Raw genomic sequence first — 21,694 nt, 5'->3', positions numbered from 1 at the left:
CCCCAATGAACACACAGACGTTTTGACACAGTACAAGAGGTTCGTTCAACTATTAGCTAATATAAGCGTAACAAGCCAATCGAGTGCAGTGCCGGGGTAGGAGACTCACCCTCCCTGTCCATAGGAGGCAAGCACAATGCTGGGGCTGGAGTAGGCGGAGCTGGTGACCCAGGTGCAGTGGACGGCAAACAACATGAGCATCATGAGCAGGGCAACAATGATGATGCTCTTCACGTTGATGCCCAGGCCCTCCTCTTCCTGCGGCTTGTCCTCCCTCACTTTCTTCTTGTTGCCCACCTACACACACACAAACACACAGATATATACAAGTCAAATGTGAGACACTGTGGTGAAATCAGGCGCTCATAAAAATAACAAAATTGGAGAAACAGGCTTTTTCCAATCAGTTTCGCAATTTTAATCAGATTTTTGGTTTTTTGTTCAACTCTTTTATGTCCAAATAACACATTTCCAAGTGAATTATATTCAACTATGTTGATGAAAAGCTCAAAATATGTAATTTTTAAGTTTTCAAGGACTCTTCAGCTATTGAAGCTACCAAATTATGACGGCCATTTTCTCTCTATTTTCATTGCTGAAACCAAGTGAACTTACCTCTTTCAATCACAAATATCTTCACTTCTGCTTAAGATAGATTGGTATTTTTTTCATCAAAAGCAAGATAAATGAACAAACTTTAAGATTATACCACTAAATCCACATGCACAAAAATAGACAAGCGGGCAATAGATGGGTATTTTTTTCATCAAAAGCCAGATAAATGAACAAGTTTTAAGATGATACCAATAACTCCACATGCACAAAAATTAACAAGCGACTGATTCCACCACATTGTTACACAATTAATGTATGCATAATAAAAGCATCTTAATTACCAATGGTCTACCCAGACAACTCATATACAAACACACAAATGTGCACACAATAAAAACACCTTGATTACCACTGGTCTACTCCAACAACAAAGACACACACACACACACACACACACACACACACACACACACACACAATAAAAACACCTTGGTTACCACTGGTCCACTCTCACAACACACGCAAATGTCCACAAAAAACACAAATCTTGATTTCCACCACTCTACTCAAACAACACACACTCACACTTAAAAATGTAAACCCTAAAAAAGACAGACCTTGATAAGCACCAATCTACTTTTAAGTAAAGAGAAGCACATCTAAACAAAAACAACGGTCATTTAGTTCAAGGAAGGAAAAAGCAAGGCAGACAGCCATGACAAACGGACAGATATGATGAAGTAAGACCTACCAGTTGCATCCTCCAACCATGCCCACCAGTATACTCAGACCAACACCCATACACACAAAATGTACACTGCTCTTAACACTTTGCAGCCACTTGGCGCAATAAAGCGCTGAAAGAAAAAGGCCTGAGAAGTCGGTTGCAGTCGCTCTCCAGGCTGGGTGACCAGATGGGATATTTTGTACAGCTGGCAGTGTGACTGCAAAGTGTTAATCATCACACCCCCCCCCCCCCCCACCACCACACAGACACCATGAAACATACAGCTCTTCATTACCACTGAGTCTTCTCAGACAACACACAATTCATAGCCTCTTCCAAAGTAGTACTATATTTTAATGTGAAAAACAGTCAATGGGTCAAAAACCTCAAACTGCTTACACAGTAAGCATACCATGACAGCCAGTAGAAATACTCATAATATAACAATTAAAGGGTCAAAATAATGACGTAACACTCTTCCTGGGGTATTTAATGATGAAAGATGGCATTTGTATAGCGCAAATTTCCACCCAAAAGCAAGCTCCGTGTAATTTGCAATCTAGATGTTTCTACCCTTCACCAAAATAACTAATGCATATCAAGTGGGCAAAGGTCTTGCAAAGCACGACGTTCTGCCAGTGCTCATTTTACTGCTCTGTGTTCATTTTATTGCTCCGGGGGCTCATATAACCAAGTATGAGAAGTAAGTTCGACGTCCGATGCCACCGTTACCTGAGCATCTCTCACCTTGTCGTAGAGTCTGTCATTCTTGTTCTCTCCGTTCTCATCCAGACTTTTCTGGTTCTGCTTAGGCGAGTCGTCCTTGAGGTAGACCTCAAACGTCTTAGAGAAGGCGACGGCAGCCAGCACACACACCACAGGGGTCAAGGTCAACATCAGACGCACCATGACGCCAGCAAAGTAACTGGCAAATATGGCGTACAGGACCACTGCAGGGGAAGACATGGGAGAGTTGGGTTTTAGTAAGAAGTTTTATGACATTTGTAACACAAATATGTCATATAAGTGCCTTGTGAGTAACGTATAAAAAAAAAAGAAAGAGGAAAGATAAAGACGATAGATATTTTATGGGAAAAAAGGCGCAAACCACACCAGAGCACATGCCAACCACCCATTGAGACAGGAGAGAATGAAAGAGAAAATATGAAGGGGAGATATCAGATCAAGAAATACAATGGTTTGGAAAGTGAATCATAGCAGTCACAGATAAACAAAGAGACAGACACGGGAAGAGAGAAAAAAAGAGTGAGGGAGAGGGAGAGGGAGAGGGAGAGGGAGAGGGAGAGAGAGACAGAGAGAGAGAGAGAGAGAGAGAGAGAGAGAGAGAGAGAGAGAGAGAGAGAAAGAGATAGCTAGAGAGAAAGAGTCTGACATCTAGGAAGCGCAACTCACCAAAGACCCTCTCATCGTTGATGTTCTTGATGCAGTACCAGGCACCCACTGGGAAGGCACAGACCAGGATATGCAGGTCAAAGAAGAAGGAGACCCAGGTGGTGGGCTGGTGCTCTGACACCGAAGCGATGATTGGGATGTGAATCTTGGCGTAGCCCGTGTCCCACAGTGAGTAGAAGCGGCCGCTCCAAGGGGCGATGTAACCTGGAAACATACACCACAAGCTTCTGGCTCTAGACTACACTTCAAATCAAATCACATATTTCAACGATTAGTGCTCAAGACTACATTTCAAATCTTATTTCCCACGATTATTGTTCAAAAACAATTCAAAACATATATCCCATTGACAAGTGTTCAAAATAACATTCCAAATCACATGGCGCACAGACAAATGCTCAAAACGTCGCTTCAAATCACATACACCCCATGAAAAAGTATTCCAAGAATACCACATGTTAAATCATATGTGCCATCGACAAGTATTCAAGACATTTCAAACCACACACTCCATCCACAAGTCATGAAAATCATACACTACTAACTTATGGTTCAAGGCAACAAGTGAGTCAGTCAATCAAGAAAAAAGAAAGAGGGATGGGGGCAACTAGCCAACTTAACACCTCCCCTAGCAACAATGTCATTGATTGTAAATGTTTTAACACATTTCATACTGCACGTGCAGATTCCTCTTGCTCACAACTCGTCCCTGGCTGCCAGTACACTGAGATTTCCAGTTCAAAGTGATACCCATACTTTACTTTTCCGATCCAGCGGCCATTTGGGTATGCGATACCCATAAACAACAATCAAGTTATTTAAATCACAATGGCTTCCCTTGCTGAGATATTATAGTGTGAAAGTTCCAACAACACAAGAGACAAAAACGAACCTGCCCAGGTAAGGCCAACCACAGCAACAAAGACGACAGCGGCAGCAAATGTCACAGCGGCGATGAAAAAGTAGCGGAATTCGGACTTGGTCAAGAAGTTCTGAATGTACTTGAGGAATGCGTAAGCATTCAGCAGAGCAAACACACCTAGATGAAAACAAAAGACATTCACCAAAACCAATCAAGTCCAATGTAATATGGAAACATTTCACTCAAGAGCTACAAATTAATTGACTAAGGAGGCTCAACAGTTAATTCATGCAGCCTAATCATGTCATGAAAATTTTTTTTAGGCCCTTTCCTGTAAAAATTTTCCATAGGACCCCTGTGTTCTTTGAAGTGCTATAACTTTGTACTGAAAGATCTAATTAAAGTGCAAAATGCTAACCAAACATTAAGTTTTTCCAACATGCAAAGAATTACTATCGAAAGATTTCTTAAGAGCTGCTCGTATACTGCTATGATAATCACAAAGACAACTCGCACATTTTAGCATCAAATTAACCATTGCGGGCCCCCCACCCATCCACCCCCTCCTGAATACACAAACATGCACGCACGCACACACAAACATAAACATTCCAACATCACGTAGCTAGGAGCAGTCAGTCTCACCCGCGGCAGCCATGTGCTCGCTTGTCCTGATAGGCTGGAAGCCAACAAATGGAATCTGCATGGACAGGATGAGGCCCACGATGTAGAAACAGTTGTACGCTGTTGGAGTAGAAAGAGAGAAAACCGTGTCACATCTGTGGCCAACAAAGCATTATTGTGGTCATTTAGTGTCAGGAGAATGAAAAACTAAAAAACAGGCAAAAATGATGAACAAGAAAATACATCTTGAATCTCTTTCTCTTTATTTGTTTTGTTTTAGTAGAGGTTTTACGGCGCTCGCAACTGCATAAGGTCATATGAGCGCCAGAAGATTAGAAGTGTTACAAGAGTGTAACAAACATAAAAAAGGAGAGGAGATACGGACGATAGATGTTTGACAGGACGGAGTGATTATTCTCACCCGGGGTGAGGATAAACTGGATATTATTCTCACCCGGGTTGAGAATAAAATTGATACTATTCTCACCCCGGGTGAGAATAATGACAGCCTTCTATTCTCACCCGTTTTTTTTCATTTCGGGCATCATAGGACCCCAGTCACTGAGCGCTCCAGGCGCAAAACTCGCCTCCCTCTCTCACTCCGCTGAGCGTCGAGGTGACTAAGATCGCCAACGGGCGGACCAGCTCTCAAGCCCATGAGGCGACTATTGTCAATTTGTGCGAAAACCTTATCTTTTGAGCAAATAGCTTCACCTTTTGTTGCTATTTATTGGTTCTGTAGGCCTAATGGAAAATTTTACTCTTGAATGGTTTAACCAATCAAAATTAAGAAAAAAATAAGCATAGGGTCAAGGCACGCAATGCCTTAAAAATAAGCGTGGGTTCTGTTAGGAATAACAATTAAACATGTTTTTTTGTGTTGTAAACAAATGCCAATTCTAACACTACAATGACAAACTATTACTAACATTATTTCATTAAACAGCTTTCAGTTAAGGCTATTATTTTTTTAAATATACTACTCTGGCAAGTGAATTCCTTTCTGAATTTATAGTATACACTTGTATAGGGTTGGTGAAGGCATGCATACTCTCAAGAATTAAAAAAATGAAACAATAACAACCCCAGCGGGAGCCAAGAAAAATCGACCTGAGCTCTGGGGCAGGTCACGAATGGTCACTCTTGTCTTACAATTCACAAATTATTTTCTATCATCCTATTAGCCTACATATAGGCCTACGCGTTCTCAACACCCAGGTTGGCCTAAGAATAAAAATTGCATTCTCAGAACAGGTGAGAATAATATTCATTTTATTCTCACCAGGGGTGAGAATAACAATATTATATTATTCTCATCCCGGTTGAGAATAAAATGGATATTATTCTCACCCCGGTTGAGAATAATATTATATTTTTATTTTCACCCCGGGTGGGAATAAAGAAGAAGCAAACCACACCAGAGCACCCGCCAACCACCCACCTTTATTTGTTTGTTTGAATGATGAGAAGTAAATCAACACATTAACAGTCATTTAGAACAGCAAAAATGCAAAAAAGACAGACAGAAACAATAGAATGAAAGAAAAGAAATAGATCAAGCCAGTGCTCACCTTGAACCACCCCTTTATCATGGTCATTCAGTGTCAGGAAGAGAAAAGACCAAATACTTAGCAATGACAGATGAGATAAAAAGAATTTGTTTGGATAAATGTTGGTGTTTTTACATTCCCATTAAAACAAGTTACTTCGTTTGTTTTAGTAGAGGTTTTTTGGTGCTCGCAACAGCATAAGGTCATATGAGCGCCAAGGGTAGGATGTCAATAGAGAAGTCCTTACTGGAAATCAGGCTTACTCTGCTCGCCTCTCCAACTTCAACAGCACAAACCCTGCTTCGACTATCAAGGAACCCCGGAAATAGAGGGTCACAAGAGGGTGACAAACATACAAAAGAAGTAGAGGAAAATGACGATAGTAAGGATTAGGAAAGAAAAATCAGCAGTTACCTGTTGCAGTTCAGGCACAGTTATGAGCATGACATTGATGAATCAGCCCATTTCCAATTCTACTGTGCATAAGAACATGTTAATGTCCCCCTTTGGGAAAGGCCTAAAGACACTTCAGTCAGTAGCATCGCCACGGTGGGTACTACATCGTTTAGGAAATGGGTTTCGACCATGATTGTCAGGGCTAACCCCGACTGTGAAGGATACAACACCACATCAAAAAGACAGATATACTTGATAAAAATTATCCAGCGATGGCAAAGCGCCTAACGCTATAACACAGAGACCCATCTAATAAGAGAACAGACCTTCTAGTGACATACTCCTATGACAACAAGACAGTTACAAAGGAACACAGCTGACATGGGGACTGACCTGTGTAGATTCGCTGTGAGTAGCGTCCCATGAGGAGCAGTGTAAACACGTGCAGCGGGATCAGGTTGATGATGAAAACATAGCCACCCCACGCCGACACCTACAGGAGGGGAGAGAAATCAGAAGCGTCAATGTTTGCTTTATCTATTGTTTTAGTTTCATTTATCTATGTTATTGTTGGGTTGCTGTTGTAGTGCTTTGTTTATTCGGGGGTGTCAAGACCTCACGCTTCTTTTAGCAAAAAGTAAGAAAAACGCATTCCGCTTTGACAGGCATTTTATAAAAAAACCTAGCTTTAATATTTTGTATTAATTTTCTTTTCTTTCATTTGTGCGTGTGTGGGGGGGGGGCTTGCCCATGCGTCTAACACCTAATTTTATCCTACAGTGCCTTTGGGTGATATTTCATGTGGGCATTATTTTGCACGTATATTCATAAAGTTCCATGGTCCTTTGCACAACTCATGGCCTACACACTGAGACAAACAGTAACAATGGGCAAAAGATAATATAGACAAAGAGAAGATTTTTCTTGAGACAGCCCTTTGCATTTCACAAACCCTGTTCAGGAAAAATCAATGCAACCATGAAGCGTTCCTATTGTTATTGAATACACAGCTGTGGCAGCACATACCAGGGGGGACGGTCGCACGCACACACAGTGAATTACTCATTATGAAACAGCTTGCCTGATGAGAGATTATTCATACTATATATACAGACTCCTTAATTGTCAACACAAGATTATTGTAGTGCAGATATCCTCCTCGAGTTCTAGTCACTAAGGGGAGAGGTGTAGAACAGCTTCATCATTATTGAAAAGGCTATCAATGTTGTACAACTGAGTTGATACAAATTATTAGATCGTTTAGGAGGCAGGCCACTTTGACCCAGCCTGAATGGGATTTTACATCCTAGCAGAAAGATAGTGACACAAGACAAAATCTGGGAATCCCTACTCACGACTTTTGAATGCACCGGCAGTTCATTGATATTAAACGACACAATTCCCTGATAGTTTTTTTTAAAATAAATATTTCAGGAAAAGGAAAGCACTTAGGAATCATGAAACCCACCCTCACCCTCGTCCAACTCCCTAAAACACAGATCAAAGTCCTGCCCAGCCAAGAGAACTTTTTCTGTCTGTCCTCAACTGTCCTTTCCATCAAACATGTTAGCTCAATGTATACATCACAATACAATGTACTTTGGAGCCGGCTTAAAACAAATACTGGGACCGCTGGATTTTGTACTGTTTTAAAGAGTTGCTCAAATAGTGATGAGTGTCGACACTTACAGTTGGGAATGCTATGCCTGAACCCCAAATTTAACTTTTGGAAAGTTTTTTCTTTCAAATATCTCTCTCAATAACTGTAATAAGAACGGCAGGCTGTATGCACTGTTCTTTCTCTATGACATTATCAGCTTAATCTACTGATTAGTCACAGAGAATAGTTCCAAGAGTTGATAGAGAAGTGAGAAAGAAAGCCTAATGCCAGTGATGTCCTGAAACACAACATGCCGTCATGTGTTCACGTGAAGGGCCTTTGTGAACTAGCTTTGCGGAGACAAAAGTCCATGACCAACTTAAGTTTGCACAACCTAAGTACATTCGCTCTCCTTGCATCACTTAGCCTATGCACAATGATTTGTGCAATACATGTAGGCAAACAGTACACATACAATGCCTCTCTCTGGCCCACAATAAGACATGTGTATTCTCATGTCTTTTTCTTCCGTTTTGCAATCTTTGGATTGCTATTGAAGACTAAATTGACATAATCCTCGAAATGCTTTTCAGTTAAGAAAAGGGAGTATTTCGACTAACTAATAATTTTCTTATATAAACAAAGAAGAAGACGAAAATTATTTTCTTTCAGTTCACCATATTCGATCTGAAAACAGTGGTGAAAAAATTTGATATATATATCTACCACTGGAAATTTGCGAAAATACTTGAAAATTTACAAAGTTGCATTTGCAAACAAAAAGACTAGTGAATAGGCACAACTAATAAAGGTTAAACAGAAAACAAATGCTGAGAACGGTACCAGTTTGTCTGTTGAAAATAATGAAAAAAAGCCACAAAATAGCACATCCCTAGAAGTATGTGTGCGTGCATGTTCTGAGCGTGTGCGTGAGTTCTGTGCACATAAGATGCTCACCATGTAGAAATACGAGAGAGCAGTGCATATTGACCAAAACACTTGGCCGGTCTTCACAGATTTGATCTGAAAATAGAAACATTTTAATTGTGAGATGTGGAACATGTGTTTAACTACAATTTATCTCCCTCCCCCTTCCCTGAAGTTTTTAGTTTTCTAAATATCAAAAGAGACTATGAAAATTCTTTTATAAAACATGCATCTGTTACAAAAAAAACCTCATAGTACTAGCATAAAAACAACAGCGCTAATGATGGTCAATAACACGAATGGCACCAACAATTCAAGAGGAGAAATATTCAAAGCTTCATCCCCCCCCCCTAAAATCCATACAGTGCCAAAGCATGGTTAAGCTACTTTTCCTTGAAATTGCAGGGGGGGGAGGGCAACTTCATAGCACACAGATACAATAAAAACAATAGCAACTTATTACATTACCCTGAAATTGTCAATATGTTGTGACACCCTTTAAATTCTATTCCCCCTCCCTCCCACAGAGCACCTGTCCCCTGTACCACAGCCCATCTGTAAGTCATCATCCTCATCATCAATGCCTTTCACCCCTGGCAGGGTATAGGCCACATACAAGCTCCTTCCATGTCCCTTTCCACGCATCTCCTCTATGTTTCCCATGGCCTACACCTGCCCCGTGCTCCTATTGGGTTCCACTGCAGTGACTGTCTTGTGATGTTTCCGCTGGGCTTTCTTAAGGTGTGTCCCATCCATCGTCACTTTCTTAGTCCTATTTCTACTTCTATATCCTTTTGTCCTGTCCTTTCCCACAGCTCTTCATTTCCTATTCTATCCTGCCACTTAATTCTTAGAATACTCCTCATACATCTGTTGATGAAAGTCTGGACTTTATTCAGTATTGTCTTTGTTGTCTTCCCAAGTTTCGCAGCTGTAGAGGAGCACAGACTTGACGTAACGAGTCGAATCTTTGTAAGTAGAGAACAGAATAATAACCAAATGATCATTCTCACTAGTAACCTACTCACCCACAAGAAGTATGTGAACATGAGAGCAAAAATAGCAATGCCTTCGTTGTCATAGCTACCAGCCACAGACCGACTGATGTAACCAGGAACTGGGGAGGAAAGAGATATGTCTTTTTACTTTTCGTACAGATATAAATTTTATGACAGTCGAACAATTTAGCAGATCCGAGATCATCACATGGCTAATAAGAACATACAGGTTTGAGTTAAGAGAAGCACATTCACACAATTTCAGTCACTTAGGGCACAGGAAAAACAAGAAAAATTATCAGATACAAAAAGAAGTAAAGATGTAGATCCATCCGGTGGCATCCTTCAACCACCCACTGCTCATACAGGGCAAGAGGGAACGATAATAATAATGATTTTGGCAACCGGACTCGTAATCGCGAGGTTGCGAGATCGGTGGTTCAAGCCGCGGGCCCGACATTGTGTCCTTGGGAAAGGCACTTTACACAAATTTTCCCCACTTCATCCAGGTGGGAATGGGTACCCAGCCACAGACAGTGAAAGATCTTGTCAGTATGTTAGTGTTTTAGCGCCTGTAAATGGCTGATTGCACTGTATGCTTCCCAGGAAGTTGAAGTTGTTTCAGAATGGTCTGAGGTCAGCTGGGGTAATAGTTTAGATTGTGAAGCGCATAGAGCTTGCTGAAGAGCGGGGATTTGCGCTATACAAATGCTATCTATTATTATTAACAATTTTTAAGGACAAGGCATAGTTTAGTTTTAGTAAGAGTTTTACAGCACTTGAAACACAGTTTGGTTTTATAAGAATTTTACAGCACTTGAAACACAATAAGTTCATATTATGCCAAAGATTACACATATTACAAGAGAATAACAAAGGCAAAAAAGAAGGAGAGATCAGGACGATAGACAGGAGAGAAGGAGCAAACTACACAGGGCACCCACTTACCACCAAAAAAGACAAGGTGAAAAGCGACAGATTACCTGAGCATCTTACAAAGGATAACAGAATTTAACAAGAGAGCAAGCTTACTGTAGTGAGATTAGACCAGGGGCTTTCGTGGGTGTCATAAAAGAAAGGATTTCCGTGTAACGAGCGACCACCCCAACAAACACAATAAAGAAGATACTTAACCCTAACCCAAACCCTACCCCCTAAAAGTAGCCCTCTATTCTACTTTGTCTCATAGTGGTCGCTGGTTACAGAAGTCCTCCCTCATAAAATAGCAGCACTTGTAGAGGTACATGAGGGGGGCATAAGCCCCCAAAAAAGAACCTGCAACGGCCCTTCAGAAATGTGATTTTTTTTAAGCCAGCAAAAGTCCAAAATAATTTTTAAAACCACACCCCAAAACAAATAAGGAGCATCCTAATTGCACATTGCATGATCTAGATCTAGCTATAATAGGGTTTGATACATTAACACAATAGAATTGGAATATGAATCCCCAATATAGTAATCCAAATAAATCTAGATCTCTAGACCTAGTAGAACAATGGAATAAGAATAGCTAGATCTAGGCCTTGAACGAAATCTCCATCCAAACAGAGGGACTCCGCTGAGTCTAGATCTAAAATCTAATAATCAACACACCCGCTGAAATGCTCTTTTGCCAACATTAACATTACAGCACAACCTATAATAGGGTTTGACACAATAGAATTGGAATATGAATCCTCCATAGAGGTCTATAATGATCTGTATAAATCTAGATTTAGAGTAGAACAAGTGAATAGGCCCTAGGCCTTGAATGAATCCACATCCGAACAATCGGTCAGCAGATGAAATTCAAAATGGCCGCTCAAGCACGAAACTGAAAGTAGTTCTAATTTAGGTAGTCGTCCTTTTTCGTATTCGTATTTCTACTCAGGTTCCGACAATTATCTCGGAAACGCTGACGTCGGTAGTCGGCACGAAAGCGAAAGTGCAGACAAAGCCGACCGGAGAAAAGGGGGGCGCTGGCAATCGGCCAGGGCTCGCACTTTGCATATTGACTTATACAGGTGGGCCTTGCGATAGCATCGGCTGGATCGCGGATCGGGTTGCGATTGTCGGCAAACATGCAGGTCTATGAGATGGACAACACTGGTGACAACACATGTGACGATGATGATGACGCAAGAAAAACTAGTTACCGATGGCGATGAAACAGGCAGCAAACAAGCCAGCTCCAGGGCTCCAGATCTCTTTAGTGAAGAGGTACACAGACATAGATGTCATGCCACTGAGGGAGGTCAAAAGTCAAACATGAAAGTGAGTATGGGTGCATAAATTTGTGCATGTGTGTTTGTGGAAGGGGTGGGGGGTTACTCCTTATGACAGATTTTATACAAATTAGAGTAAAGATAACAATATAAGCATTCTGAGGAACAACTTGGTATAAATATACTGACCCAATTTTTTCTTTAAATGATCAGTAGAATTTACGAGAAAAGCTGATAACTTTACACATCATGTAACAATAAACGTCTGGTTGAAGCCAGATGGAAAGAACCAACATTCAATAAAAACACAGCACCAATTTTAACACCCCACTCACAGACTCCCAACAATAAAAAACACATCAACACAAAACTGAGACATTTCTTCAGAGAAAAAGGCTAGAACATACTGCTGTTCATCTATCACAAAAGCTATACATATCTTTAATAACAAGGCCTAAAAAATATTTTTTACAGCACAAATGGTTATCTTTGAGACTCCTTGCAAAGAGAGAGCTGTTGTAGATATAGATACAGCCATATCAAAAGGAATAAGTTATTCAGCTCGAGATAAAGATACAAAATTCCACTTCTCAACTACTACAACCCATGATATGGCCAATCTGTGGCACCTAATAAGATTCCAAAGAGGCAAACACACAATCCACAAAAAAGCTTAAAATCTCTCCAGAAAAAATTTCCTATCTGACAAAACAGCATTCTTATAAAGTGTTCAAACCAGGCAAGAGCGCCTGGCTGCTGACCTGAAGACAGGGGCGAGGAAGACACAGATGTCTCTGATGTGTATTGGGATGTTCAGTAGGTTCAGGAACCAGTGGATGGAGCCCGAAGTCACCATGAGGCCCGGGTACACCTGAGGGAAGAACACGTCCATGTCAACATGTGGGCATACTAAGAGCTTCAAATGAGAACTGCTTGAACGCCCTACTTTACTACTGATAAAAATCAACTTCCACAAAGGCAGTCTGAAAAATGGGCAATTCTCAACTTTCTTTTCTCAAAGCAAGTTAACTTTTACTTCCCTTTTTGACTGAAACAAAACCAACTTAAACGGATTTCCAACCTGCCAACCACAAGACATTGAAGTGGGCAAAATGGCATGGGCCAAAAACCAAAAAAGGTACTGGATGTACAGCAACAACATTCTTCAAAATACCAGCAGGGAACATGTGGAACAGCAAACATAAGAAATTTTACCCACTGAGATTCTTGTTACACCCTTGATCCATTCCTTTCTCCAGGACCTACTCGCTACATTGTTACGGTTAGATAATACATGGAAAGCACCTGCTTTCTCAACCAGGAATATTAGCAATTAGGAACCTTGAATATGTTTCAAAAATACAACAATAGGTTAGACATCGACATCACAAAATGACTAACCATTAAAGCATAGAGACTACTTTTACCAATTGAAAATGACTTGAGGGTTTGCACTCACCGTTCCCCCCACAATTCTGCCCAATGGGTACCATGCTCGGTCGTCAAACCAGTTTAAGAAATTGTAGAATCCATTTTGTACCATGTAGTGGGTTGCTCTGTAGTTGAACCTGGTAGGGGGGCACAAAGTTTAAGTATTTATTAAGTTTTGACAAGGCTTCATAAAACAAGTAATCAACCTCAACCAAATGTGAAGAAGCGTGGTGGAATCAGGCTCTTATCAAAATAATGAAAGTGAAGAAACTTGCATTTTTCCGCAGGTTTGTAAATTTTTATCAAATTTTTGTTTTTTGGCTCAACACCTTTCATACCCATTAAAGAACTCACTTATGTGTGGATTTTTTTTTTAAACATTGATTAAAGGTACAAAAAATGTACATTTTTTGTTATTTTTGGTTACCACGGACTAGTCTTTAGCTAAGGAAATAACTAATCTTTGGCGGCCATTTTCTCACTAATTTTACCTCTGAAAATAGGTGAACCCGACCTCCTTCTTTCGCAAATATCTCGACTTGTAATCAAGATAAATGGATATTTTTTTAGCCATATAAAATGACAAGTAAACAAGCTTTAAGATGATACTAATAACTCTACATGCCCAAAAATGGACGAGAGCCTGATTCCACAACGTCGTGACACAAATATGCGAGATCCGAGGCAATCTTATCTTATTTTCTAATCTGTTGAAAATAAGAAGTGTGGAAAACTAAAACAAACTATTAGACAGATTCGTTTTTATTATAATGATTTCAATGGTATCATACTGATGTCTTTCTAGCCATCTTTCAAGTGAAGTTAACTACTTTTCACTTGCTGAAAAAAAGAAAGTCATACAAGCGTCTTGTTGGGCTCGTCATCGTGACCGGTCAGTGAACCTGTGCGTGCGCATCACATTGTGAGTACCAGTTGGGGTCACCAAAGTTCATTCAAAGTCTGTGCGCTTCAAAGTATAGGGCTCCGGAAAGGGGAAATTTTTTTTTTTTAAGGTACAGTCCCGGGAGGGGTGGGGATGAAGGCAACATCAGAAGACAAAAACTGAACTTGCCTGGGTACCAAGTACGTGACACTGAGACTGCGTGCCCGGTTGCCGGTTACCATGTACATAGATATTGAAGCAACATGCCCAGTTACCGTGTACGTGACACTAAGACTACGTGACCAGTTGTCGGTTACCGTATACGTAGACACTGAGGCAAGGTGCCCGGTTACCGTGTACGCAGACACTCCGTATATCTAATCATAAGTCAAGGTTGACTACTTGTTAAACTGTTTGCTGCAGCTAAAATCTAAATAGACACAAAGGCTTTAATGTTTAACTTTAAAAACTTTTGTGCTGATCTTAATTCTCATCTTAGTAGGTGGGGGCTCTCGTGGCCTAGAGGTTAAGGTGTTGGCCTCTCATTCAAAGGTCCCGGGTTTGAATCCAGGGAGCGACCGAAAAATTTTCTTCTCTAAAATTGTCTCCTACTTTCACCTCCTTTCCTGCTCTCTAGCAATGTTCTGTTGTCTGCTTTCATTTCCACTTTCTGCCCCCACCCCCTCACCTCCTTTGCCCCCTCCTCTAGGCTCCTGACTCTTTCTGCAGCCTTTCTACTGCTAATCCTTGGCTCCTCCTTACTGCGGTTTTTCTGCCACACCCCTGATCTTCTGGTAGGAAAGATCTACACCTAGCCTTCTCGGACAAGGGCGAAAAATCGCGGAGGGCCCGTGTGCAAGTTGCGCAGGTTAAAGATCCCTTGGTGGTCTAAAATCGATATGAGTAGGCTTCGGCCACCACCCGGGCAAAATTCAAAATTTCCTACCAACTGAAAAATATTAGGAGTGTCCCGCGGGCTCATATGACCTTATGCAGTTGCGAGCGCCGTAAAACACTTTACAAAAACAAACAAAACAATCTTAGTAGGTGTCCTGCTGTTCTGTTCATATTTATTTTTTAATCAGTCTGTTGTACAAGTATATAGATCTACATTCTAGATCTAGACTAGACCTCTAGATCTAGATTCTAGATTAGGGCCGAAATTAGGCCTAGCTAGATCTAGACTCTAGATCTAGATTCTAGATATTTGATATATATATATATAGGCCTAGATCTATACATTTTAAAAGAAAGGCAGTGACAAAACCTTCAAAACGATACCTCAATTATTGTTGTAGTTGTATTATAGGCTTAGATCTAGATAGATCTAGACTTCTACGAGAGTTAATCCTGTAGTGCGATATACCGTAAGCCATCTTTTGTGGATATCTCTGAAAGTTACAGGTCGATCTTCATGATTTTTTCACCAGAAGTTAGACAGACTTCCTCTCTATACGGTATAGCGCATTACAAAACCCAGCAGTTTAAAATTCCTATATGTTGCGGTGGTGTTTGGTAACGTGTGTCTGGTTGATGTGCAAGGTGTCTGTTTTGGTGCAACAGATCGTCTGGTTGAGTGCGCAATACTACCATGTTTACAGCTCTAGATCTAGAATCTAGCTCTTTTCTGACACTTTTCATCTTTCTCTATCCTGACCTGGTCTTCTTTTCCTTGCAAGAAGTTCCTATACTGACCGGAACGGAAGGCCAAGGTCAATGAGGCGTGTTCTTTTTGGGAGCTGTGCGCCCCTAACAGGAGATTTAATTTCCTTATACCGTGTATGTGTTTTGATAATGGATAAAAATAAAGGTGCTGTGGACACAAGAAGGTGAAAGAAGAAAACAAGAATTAGACTATACCTAGACTAGAATTCTTAAAGGAAAAGGACGAAGAAAAAGACGTGAAAAGAAGAAATTGAATATTTTGGAGATTAAATTTCCATATATTAATTTTGACATAAAAATACATTCTGATCATCTTCCAATAGCAATATAATGCATCCAAACGGAAGGAAAATAGTCTGTTTCGTGCACAATGCAGGTCATAAAGAAATAACTTAATAATATAATTATTTTTAAGTAAAACAACCAAAGGGCCTAGAAGCCACACAATGCCAAATAGCAAAAAAGCCGATATTGCGCACTTAAAACGGACAGAACAAATTTGGTCTGCATCAGTGCGCAACCCTATCTGGCATATTCCTGGGCATTAAGAAGCAGCCTGCAATAGTATTTATCGATTCTAGTATACATTCTACGATACATTAGACAGAGCTAGATCAACTAGATGTGCTAAGGCCACCTCTATTCTCAACCCGGGTGAGAATAGCGCAGGCGAGTCTTTTGGCTATTCTCACCCGTTGTGTGCGTTCACCGTGTTATAGCCTCAGCCAACAGGCGTAGCGTTCACTCTGAACCACAGAATTCTACAGTGTGATAACAGAATTGTAGAATTCTGTGCCGTGAACAAACGTTCAATTACTAAGTATGTTAGCCTAAAAGCGTGCAATTTTGTCTGAGGGCAGTGGAGAGAGAGAGAGAGAGAGAGGGAGAGGGAGGGAGGGAGGGAGGGAGGGAGGGAGGGAGGGAGGGAGGGAGAGAGAGAGAGAGAGAGAGAGAGAGAGAGAGAGAGAGAGAGAGAGAGAGAGAGAGAGAGAGAGAGAGAGAGAGAGAGAGAGAGAGGAGTAGCGCAAGAACTTCCGAGCAAAACAAAATGGCGACCCGCGTAGTTCGGCTCGGTTCGAAAAGTTAAATAGCCTTAAAGCATCTTTGTAGACTACCAAATTAATTTACTTTTGGGCTTTAGCATCATTTTTTAACTTTGTTTTGGTCAATTTGATAGTCCACACCGATAGACAGTATTCAAAACTGAGAAAGAGACAGAGAGGGAGAGAGAGAGAGAGGGGGGGGGGGGGGAGGAGGAGTAGATCTTGCGAGAACTTCCGGGCAAAACAAAATGGCGACCTGTGTTGTTCACTCGATTCGAAAAGTGAAATAGCCGTAGCATCTTTGTAGACGATCAAATTATCATACTTTTGTGCTATAACGTCATTTTTTCTTGGCTTTTATCAATTTGATCATCCACACCGATAGACAACATTCCGAAATGAGGAAAAACAGGTGTTGTTTCACACCGGGTGAGAATAGCCAATGCTGGCAAGTCTCACCCGGGGGGAGAGGTCGATCGTATTTTTATTCTCACCCTGGATGAGGATTGCCACTTCCATCATGTGCTAAATAATCGACTACTCAAGCGCTTAGTAAATTCACCGATACCGGTTACGAAAGCAATCAATATGAAGAAGGGGCAAAACTTTCCGACACCGTAAAACCATGTGTGTTGACAGGAACCTCCAAAACGAAAGTGAAATAAGCAGCATTCTGCGCATGCTCACAGAAAGTGACCTCGTTTTCGCTGTTCTTATCCAAAACAAAGCAGGAGACCGTGGGTTGCGCACCCAAGCAGACGCGGTGACCCAGATAGACTCTAGAGATCTAATTTTTATTAACAAAGTAATGTAATAGTATGGCCAATTCCTACATTATATCTTACTCTACTCTAGATCTAGATCTAGATCTATAGAGACCTGTCTAGTATAGAGGCCTATGAAAGTTATTGGCAAATCAAAGTCTAATTAAAAGGGAGTGTATACAGACCCGGTAACCGGGAACAAAGTCACAAAGTATACAGACCCGGTAGGGAAACTCTTTTGTGATTTCGGAAAGTTTCAGCCCCCTCTTGGCTCAGGGCACAGAATTCTACACAAATTAGTTTAGAATTCTGTGGCTCAGGGTAGACCTAGAATCTAGGTTCTTCTTCTACTTCTAGATCGATGGCCTTGGTCTAGATCTAGACAGACAGACATAAATCATTGATCTAATTTCGAGGTTAGTCTAGATCTAGATTCTAGATCTAAATGAAGATTGCGGGGATGCCTTTTCGATGAACGATCGTTTTTCCTCCGTTTTGGAGTTGGAGGAATCACAATTTGAAAAAAAAGAACAATGTCATTTAATTTCAATCGAGCAGTCACCCTCTCTATTTCTCTCTGCTCTCTCTCTCTCTCTGTCTGTCTGTCTGTCTGTTTGTCTTTCTGTCTCTCTCTCTCTCTCTCCCTCCCTCTCTCTCTCTCTCTGTATTGCTCGCTTTCTCTTTTTCTTTGTTTGTCTATATCATGTCTTTCTTTCTCTCCACCTATTTCCCACTGTCTTTCTCTCGTTCCCTCCTGCCAACTGGGGCATGTCATAATCTACATACATTTTGCGGCGCTTTTTCGGTAGTTCCAACCCCGCAATTGTTATTCACGGGTTTTGGCCCCAAGTGTAGGGGGGTTTCAGGGGGGCTTGCCCCGCCCCTGACCTAACAAAAATAGGAAGGGGGGTTTCAGGGGGGCATGCCCCCCCTGAATTTTACCACAATTTAATGTTTTGCTGTTCTTAGGTTTGATATCTTAGCTCACCGCGAATCAAACGTATAGATCTAGATCTAGAAGTAGGTCAGATTCAAATAAGGGGGGGGTGGGAACTACCGAAAAAGCACCCATTTTGCTAGAAGAACCTCTCTCTTTCTCTCTCTCTCTCACACACACACACACACACACACACATACACACACACACAACTGGGTCTGGGCTCTGAAACTTTCCAAAATCACAAAAGAGTTCCCCTACTGGGTCTGTATACTTCGTGACTTTGTTCCCGGTTACCGGGTCTGTATACACTTTGAAATTAAAAGGCCGTCTGGGGCTCTTTCGATAGTTCCCACCCCACAATTGTTATTGGCCGGTTTTGGCCCTAAGAGTTGGGGGTTTCAGGGGGGCTTGCCCCCCAGGCCTAATAAAAAATAGGCCGGCACTATTTCTCCGAACGTTCGGGAAAATAAAGCTGGGCACTATTTCTCCGAACGTTCGGGAAAATAAAGCTGGGCACTATTTCTCCGAACACTCTGAAATATCATCCTTTCCCCCAAATTTCGGATATTATATAGATCTATAATTATAGTATGGGCCTACCAAAGATTGTTCGTATACAATATGGTTCAATCGGTCCAAAAAATGTCCGCCGTAAATATTTATATAAAGAAATGCTACAATTCCAAACAGTTTTTCGCTATAGATATGACGTGTTGCCTATGAAAGGTGCTGCTTTTAAACGTAATGTGTTGTGTTCACTCGTGTGCTGTCTAGATCTAGATCTACGGAGGGTTATTGATAACTACACATAGAACTGGCATCTGCGTTTGTCACTGCTGCGACCAATGTACTGACACTGGCAAGCCCCTTAATGTGTGTGATTCCATAATTTACATGTAATATCCTGTACTTTTTTTTTTTAATTACGCACATTTAGGGTTAAAACTGCCAATCTTCTTCGGACAGGTGGACACACGCCCTTATTTGTTAATGTTTGTTGTTGTTTATGGGCTGTTCTAATTTTGATTTCTTTCTGTTATGAAACCTTTCTTTTTCACGTTTTTACACTCATCTAAAAATCTCATCTAGACTAGCTGTTGAAAATTTAAATAGATATAGACCCAAAAATTTGCTGTGTGTGTGTATGTATGTGTGAGTGTTTGAGTGTGTCTGTGTGTGGTAGTAAGTGGAGAGTGAGGAGTGTGTGTGTGTGTTTGTTTGTTTTTCGGGCTTTATTTCAGCCTTTATTCAGTAACAGTTCAAAGTATACAAAAATAGAAACACAGGATCCATTCACTCCAGGACTCATGAGTCATTCGTCTCTTTCAGTTTCACTCTTTCATTCAATTCCCGTGTTCTCTCCCGCGGCTCATCCCCGCCCGCATGACTTTCATACCCTACCCCATCCCTCCAGGCACACACAAAGAAAATCTCACTTGTTCCCTGCGAACCATGGACAATAATATAGGCAAAACACCGCCTGAGCTGCATTCCTTTTGTTCGTGAGCTGTGGACCAGGCCAGGGGTGGTCAGTGTCGTCGTCTTTTAGTTGCTGTCGCCTGTGGATACACTCGCACATTCTTCCTTTCACCCGCTCTTTCACTCACACTGTCTCTCCATCCACAGTTCAGCTCGTCATACGTTCAAAAGTTGCCCACTAGTTATGTTTAGTTAGTGTGTGTACATGTGCATGATGGTGGTGGGTGTGTGGTGGGTGTTACTGAAGGTTGTCTGTAGGCGGGCTTGCCATGCGGTACGTGTTCCTTCCCAGACCAGAGGCAGAGGCAGAATGAAAGTTGGCGCCGAACTCTCGCAATAAATAGGCAAAAAATCACGAGACCGGAAGCCGAAAACCGTTCGGAGAAATAAAGATCGGCACTATTTCTCCGAACGTTCGGAGAAATAGTCACTTCGTAAAAAATATGGTGGGGGGTGGGGGTACTCATAATTTTGTTTTGCAGAGGCTCCTTTGCAGAACATTGTTAGGTTTGACATGACCTTAGCTCCATAGATTCTAGAATCTAGATCTAGACTCAAATAACGGGGGTGGGAACTACTGGAAAAGCACCCTAAGTTTAGTAACACCGCATAGAGCTGATCTAGATCTAGACACTCTAGAGTAGAGAATAGACCCTGATCTAGCATAGTAGAGAGAGAGGACTAATCTAGACTAGAGTCTAGAGAGGCTAGGTCTTGAGTAGAGTGACAAGTGGAACTTACCATGGGTCGAATTCGTGAATGATGCTTTCAAATCGAATGACTGCAAACAGTCGTGCACTGAATCCAGCTAGCCATGCTAATGCAAGAATGAAAAATGAAAGCAAACTTTTCCATCCACCAGGATTCCACATCGCTGAACGAATATCGTTTCGGACTACCAAGTCGGCGTCCGCCATCTTGATTGCTACTGTTTCCGGCGCTACAGCACCACGCTGCACCAATCAAAACATTGCAAGTGTACGGGGCTCTAAAAACGATTCCTAAAAAGAAAGAAAACAAACTGATCTAGATTTAGAGTAAAATAAATTTTGTGCTGAGAGAGAGAGAATAGTGAGATAGCCTAGGCTAGATATATATAGTAGGTCTGGATAGAGAAAACTGACCAGGCGACAAAAATGGTAGCGAGTGACGGTGCACATAACCATAGGAAAGGGTGCAGAGAATGAGTGACAGACCGATGAGTTAATTAGAAGTTGTTGAGTTTGTTTGTTTTGGGGTTTTTTGGTTTGTTTGTTGTAATTGTTGTTGTTGTTTTTTGTTGTTGTTGTTGTTGTTGTTGTTTTGGGGGGGAGGGGGGTTCTGTAAAACGTTAACTTATTGGCACCAGGTTTAGGAAAAAGCTGAACAGTATACCTTCGATAAATTATACTTTCTCTTTTTTTTTTGTAGAATATAGTTTTTGTTAAATCACACAAAGTCGAGATGATCGAAAAACCAACAGCAAAAGACATTCTAGATCTTGCTCCAAGAAAATGGGGTTCAAATTAGGCTACACTGAAATGGTCATATAATTATGTGAATATATATGCATAGGCCTACACGAATTATTATTTATTCATAATATGATACCTTTATAATTATGTGTAATTACCTCCTATCCTCACATTGTTGT

The 21,694-nt window shown here is 41.2% G+C and overlaps 1 protein-coding gene across 1 annotated transcript in view; it reads right to left on the bottom strand.

The window, feature by feature from the left end:
* The window catches only part of LOC101851572 (dolichyl-diphosphooligosaccharide--protein glycosyltransferase subunit STT3B), a 30,653-nt gene extending 9,640 nt beyond the window's left edge, over positions 1 to 21,013 (bottom strand). The window contains exons 1-12 of the mRNA XM_005095917.3: positions 20,803 to 21,013; positions 13,316 to 13,424; positions 12,618 to 12,727; positions 11,788 to 11,876; positions 9,683 to 9,771; positions 8,685 to 8,750; positions 6,521 to 6,620; positions 4,203 to 4,301; positions 3,588 to 3,734; positions 2,696 to 2,899; positions 2,030 to 2,232; positions 110 to 297 (exon numbers count right to left, since the gene is read on the bottom strand). Coding sequence (XP_005095974.1) covers positions 110 to 297; positions 2,030 to 2,232; positions 2,696 to 2,899; positions 3,588 to 3,734; positions 4,203 to 4,301; positions 6,521 to 6,620; positions 8,685 to 8,750; positions 9,683 to 9,771; positions 11,788 to 11,876; positions 12,618 to 12,727; positions 13,316 to 13,424; positions 20,803 to 20,978 — 1,580 coding nt within the window. The 5' untranslated portion in view covers positions 20,979 to 21,013. The remainder of the gene's footprint in view (positions 1 to 109; positions 298 to 2,029; positions 2,233 to 2,695; positions 2,900 to 3,587; positions 3,735 to 4,202; positions 4,302 to 6,520; positions 6,621 to 8,684; positions 8,751 to 9,682; positions 9,772 to 11,787; positions 11,877 to 12,617; positions 12,728 to 13,315; positions 13,425 to 20,802) is intronic.
* Positions 21,014 to 21,694: the final 681 nt, after the last annotated feature.

This window comes from Aplysia californica, unplaced genomic scaffold, assembly GCF_000002075.1.
Source record: "Aplysia californica isolate F4 #8 unplaced genomic scaffold, AplCal3.0 scaffold00117, whole genome shotgun sequence".
Classification (NCBI taxonomy): Eukaryota; Metazoa; Mollusca; class Gastropoda; order Aplysiida; family Aplysiidae; genus Aplysia; species Aplysia californica.
Note: the sequence above shows the minus strand (reverse complement) of the source record. Positions and strands in the feature narration are given on the sequence as shown.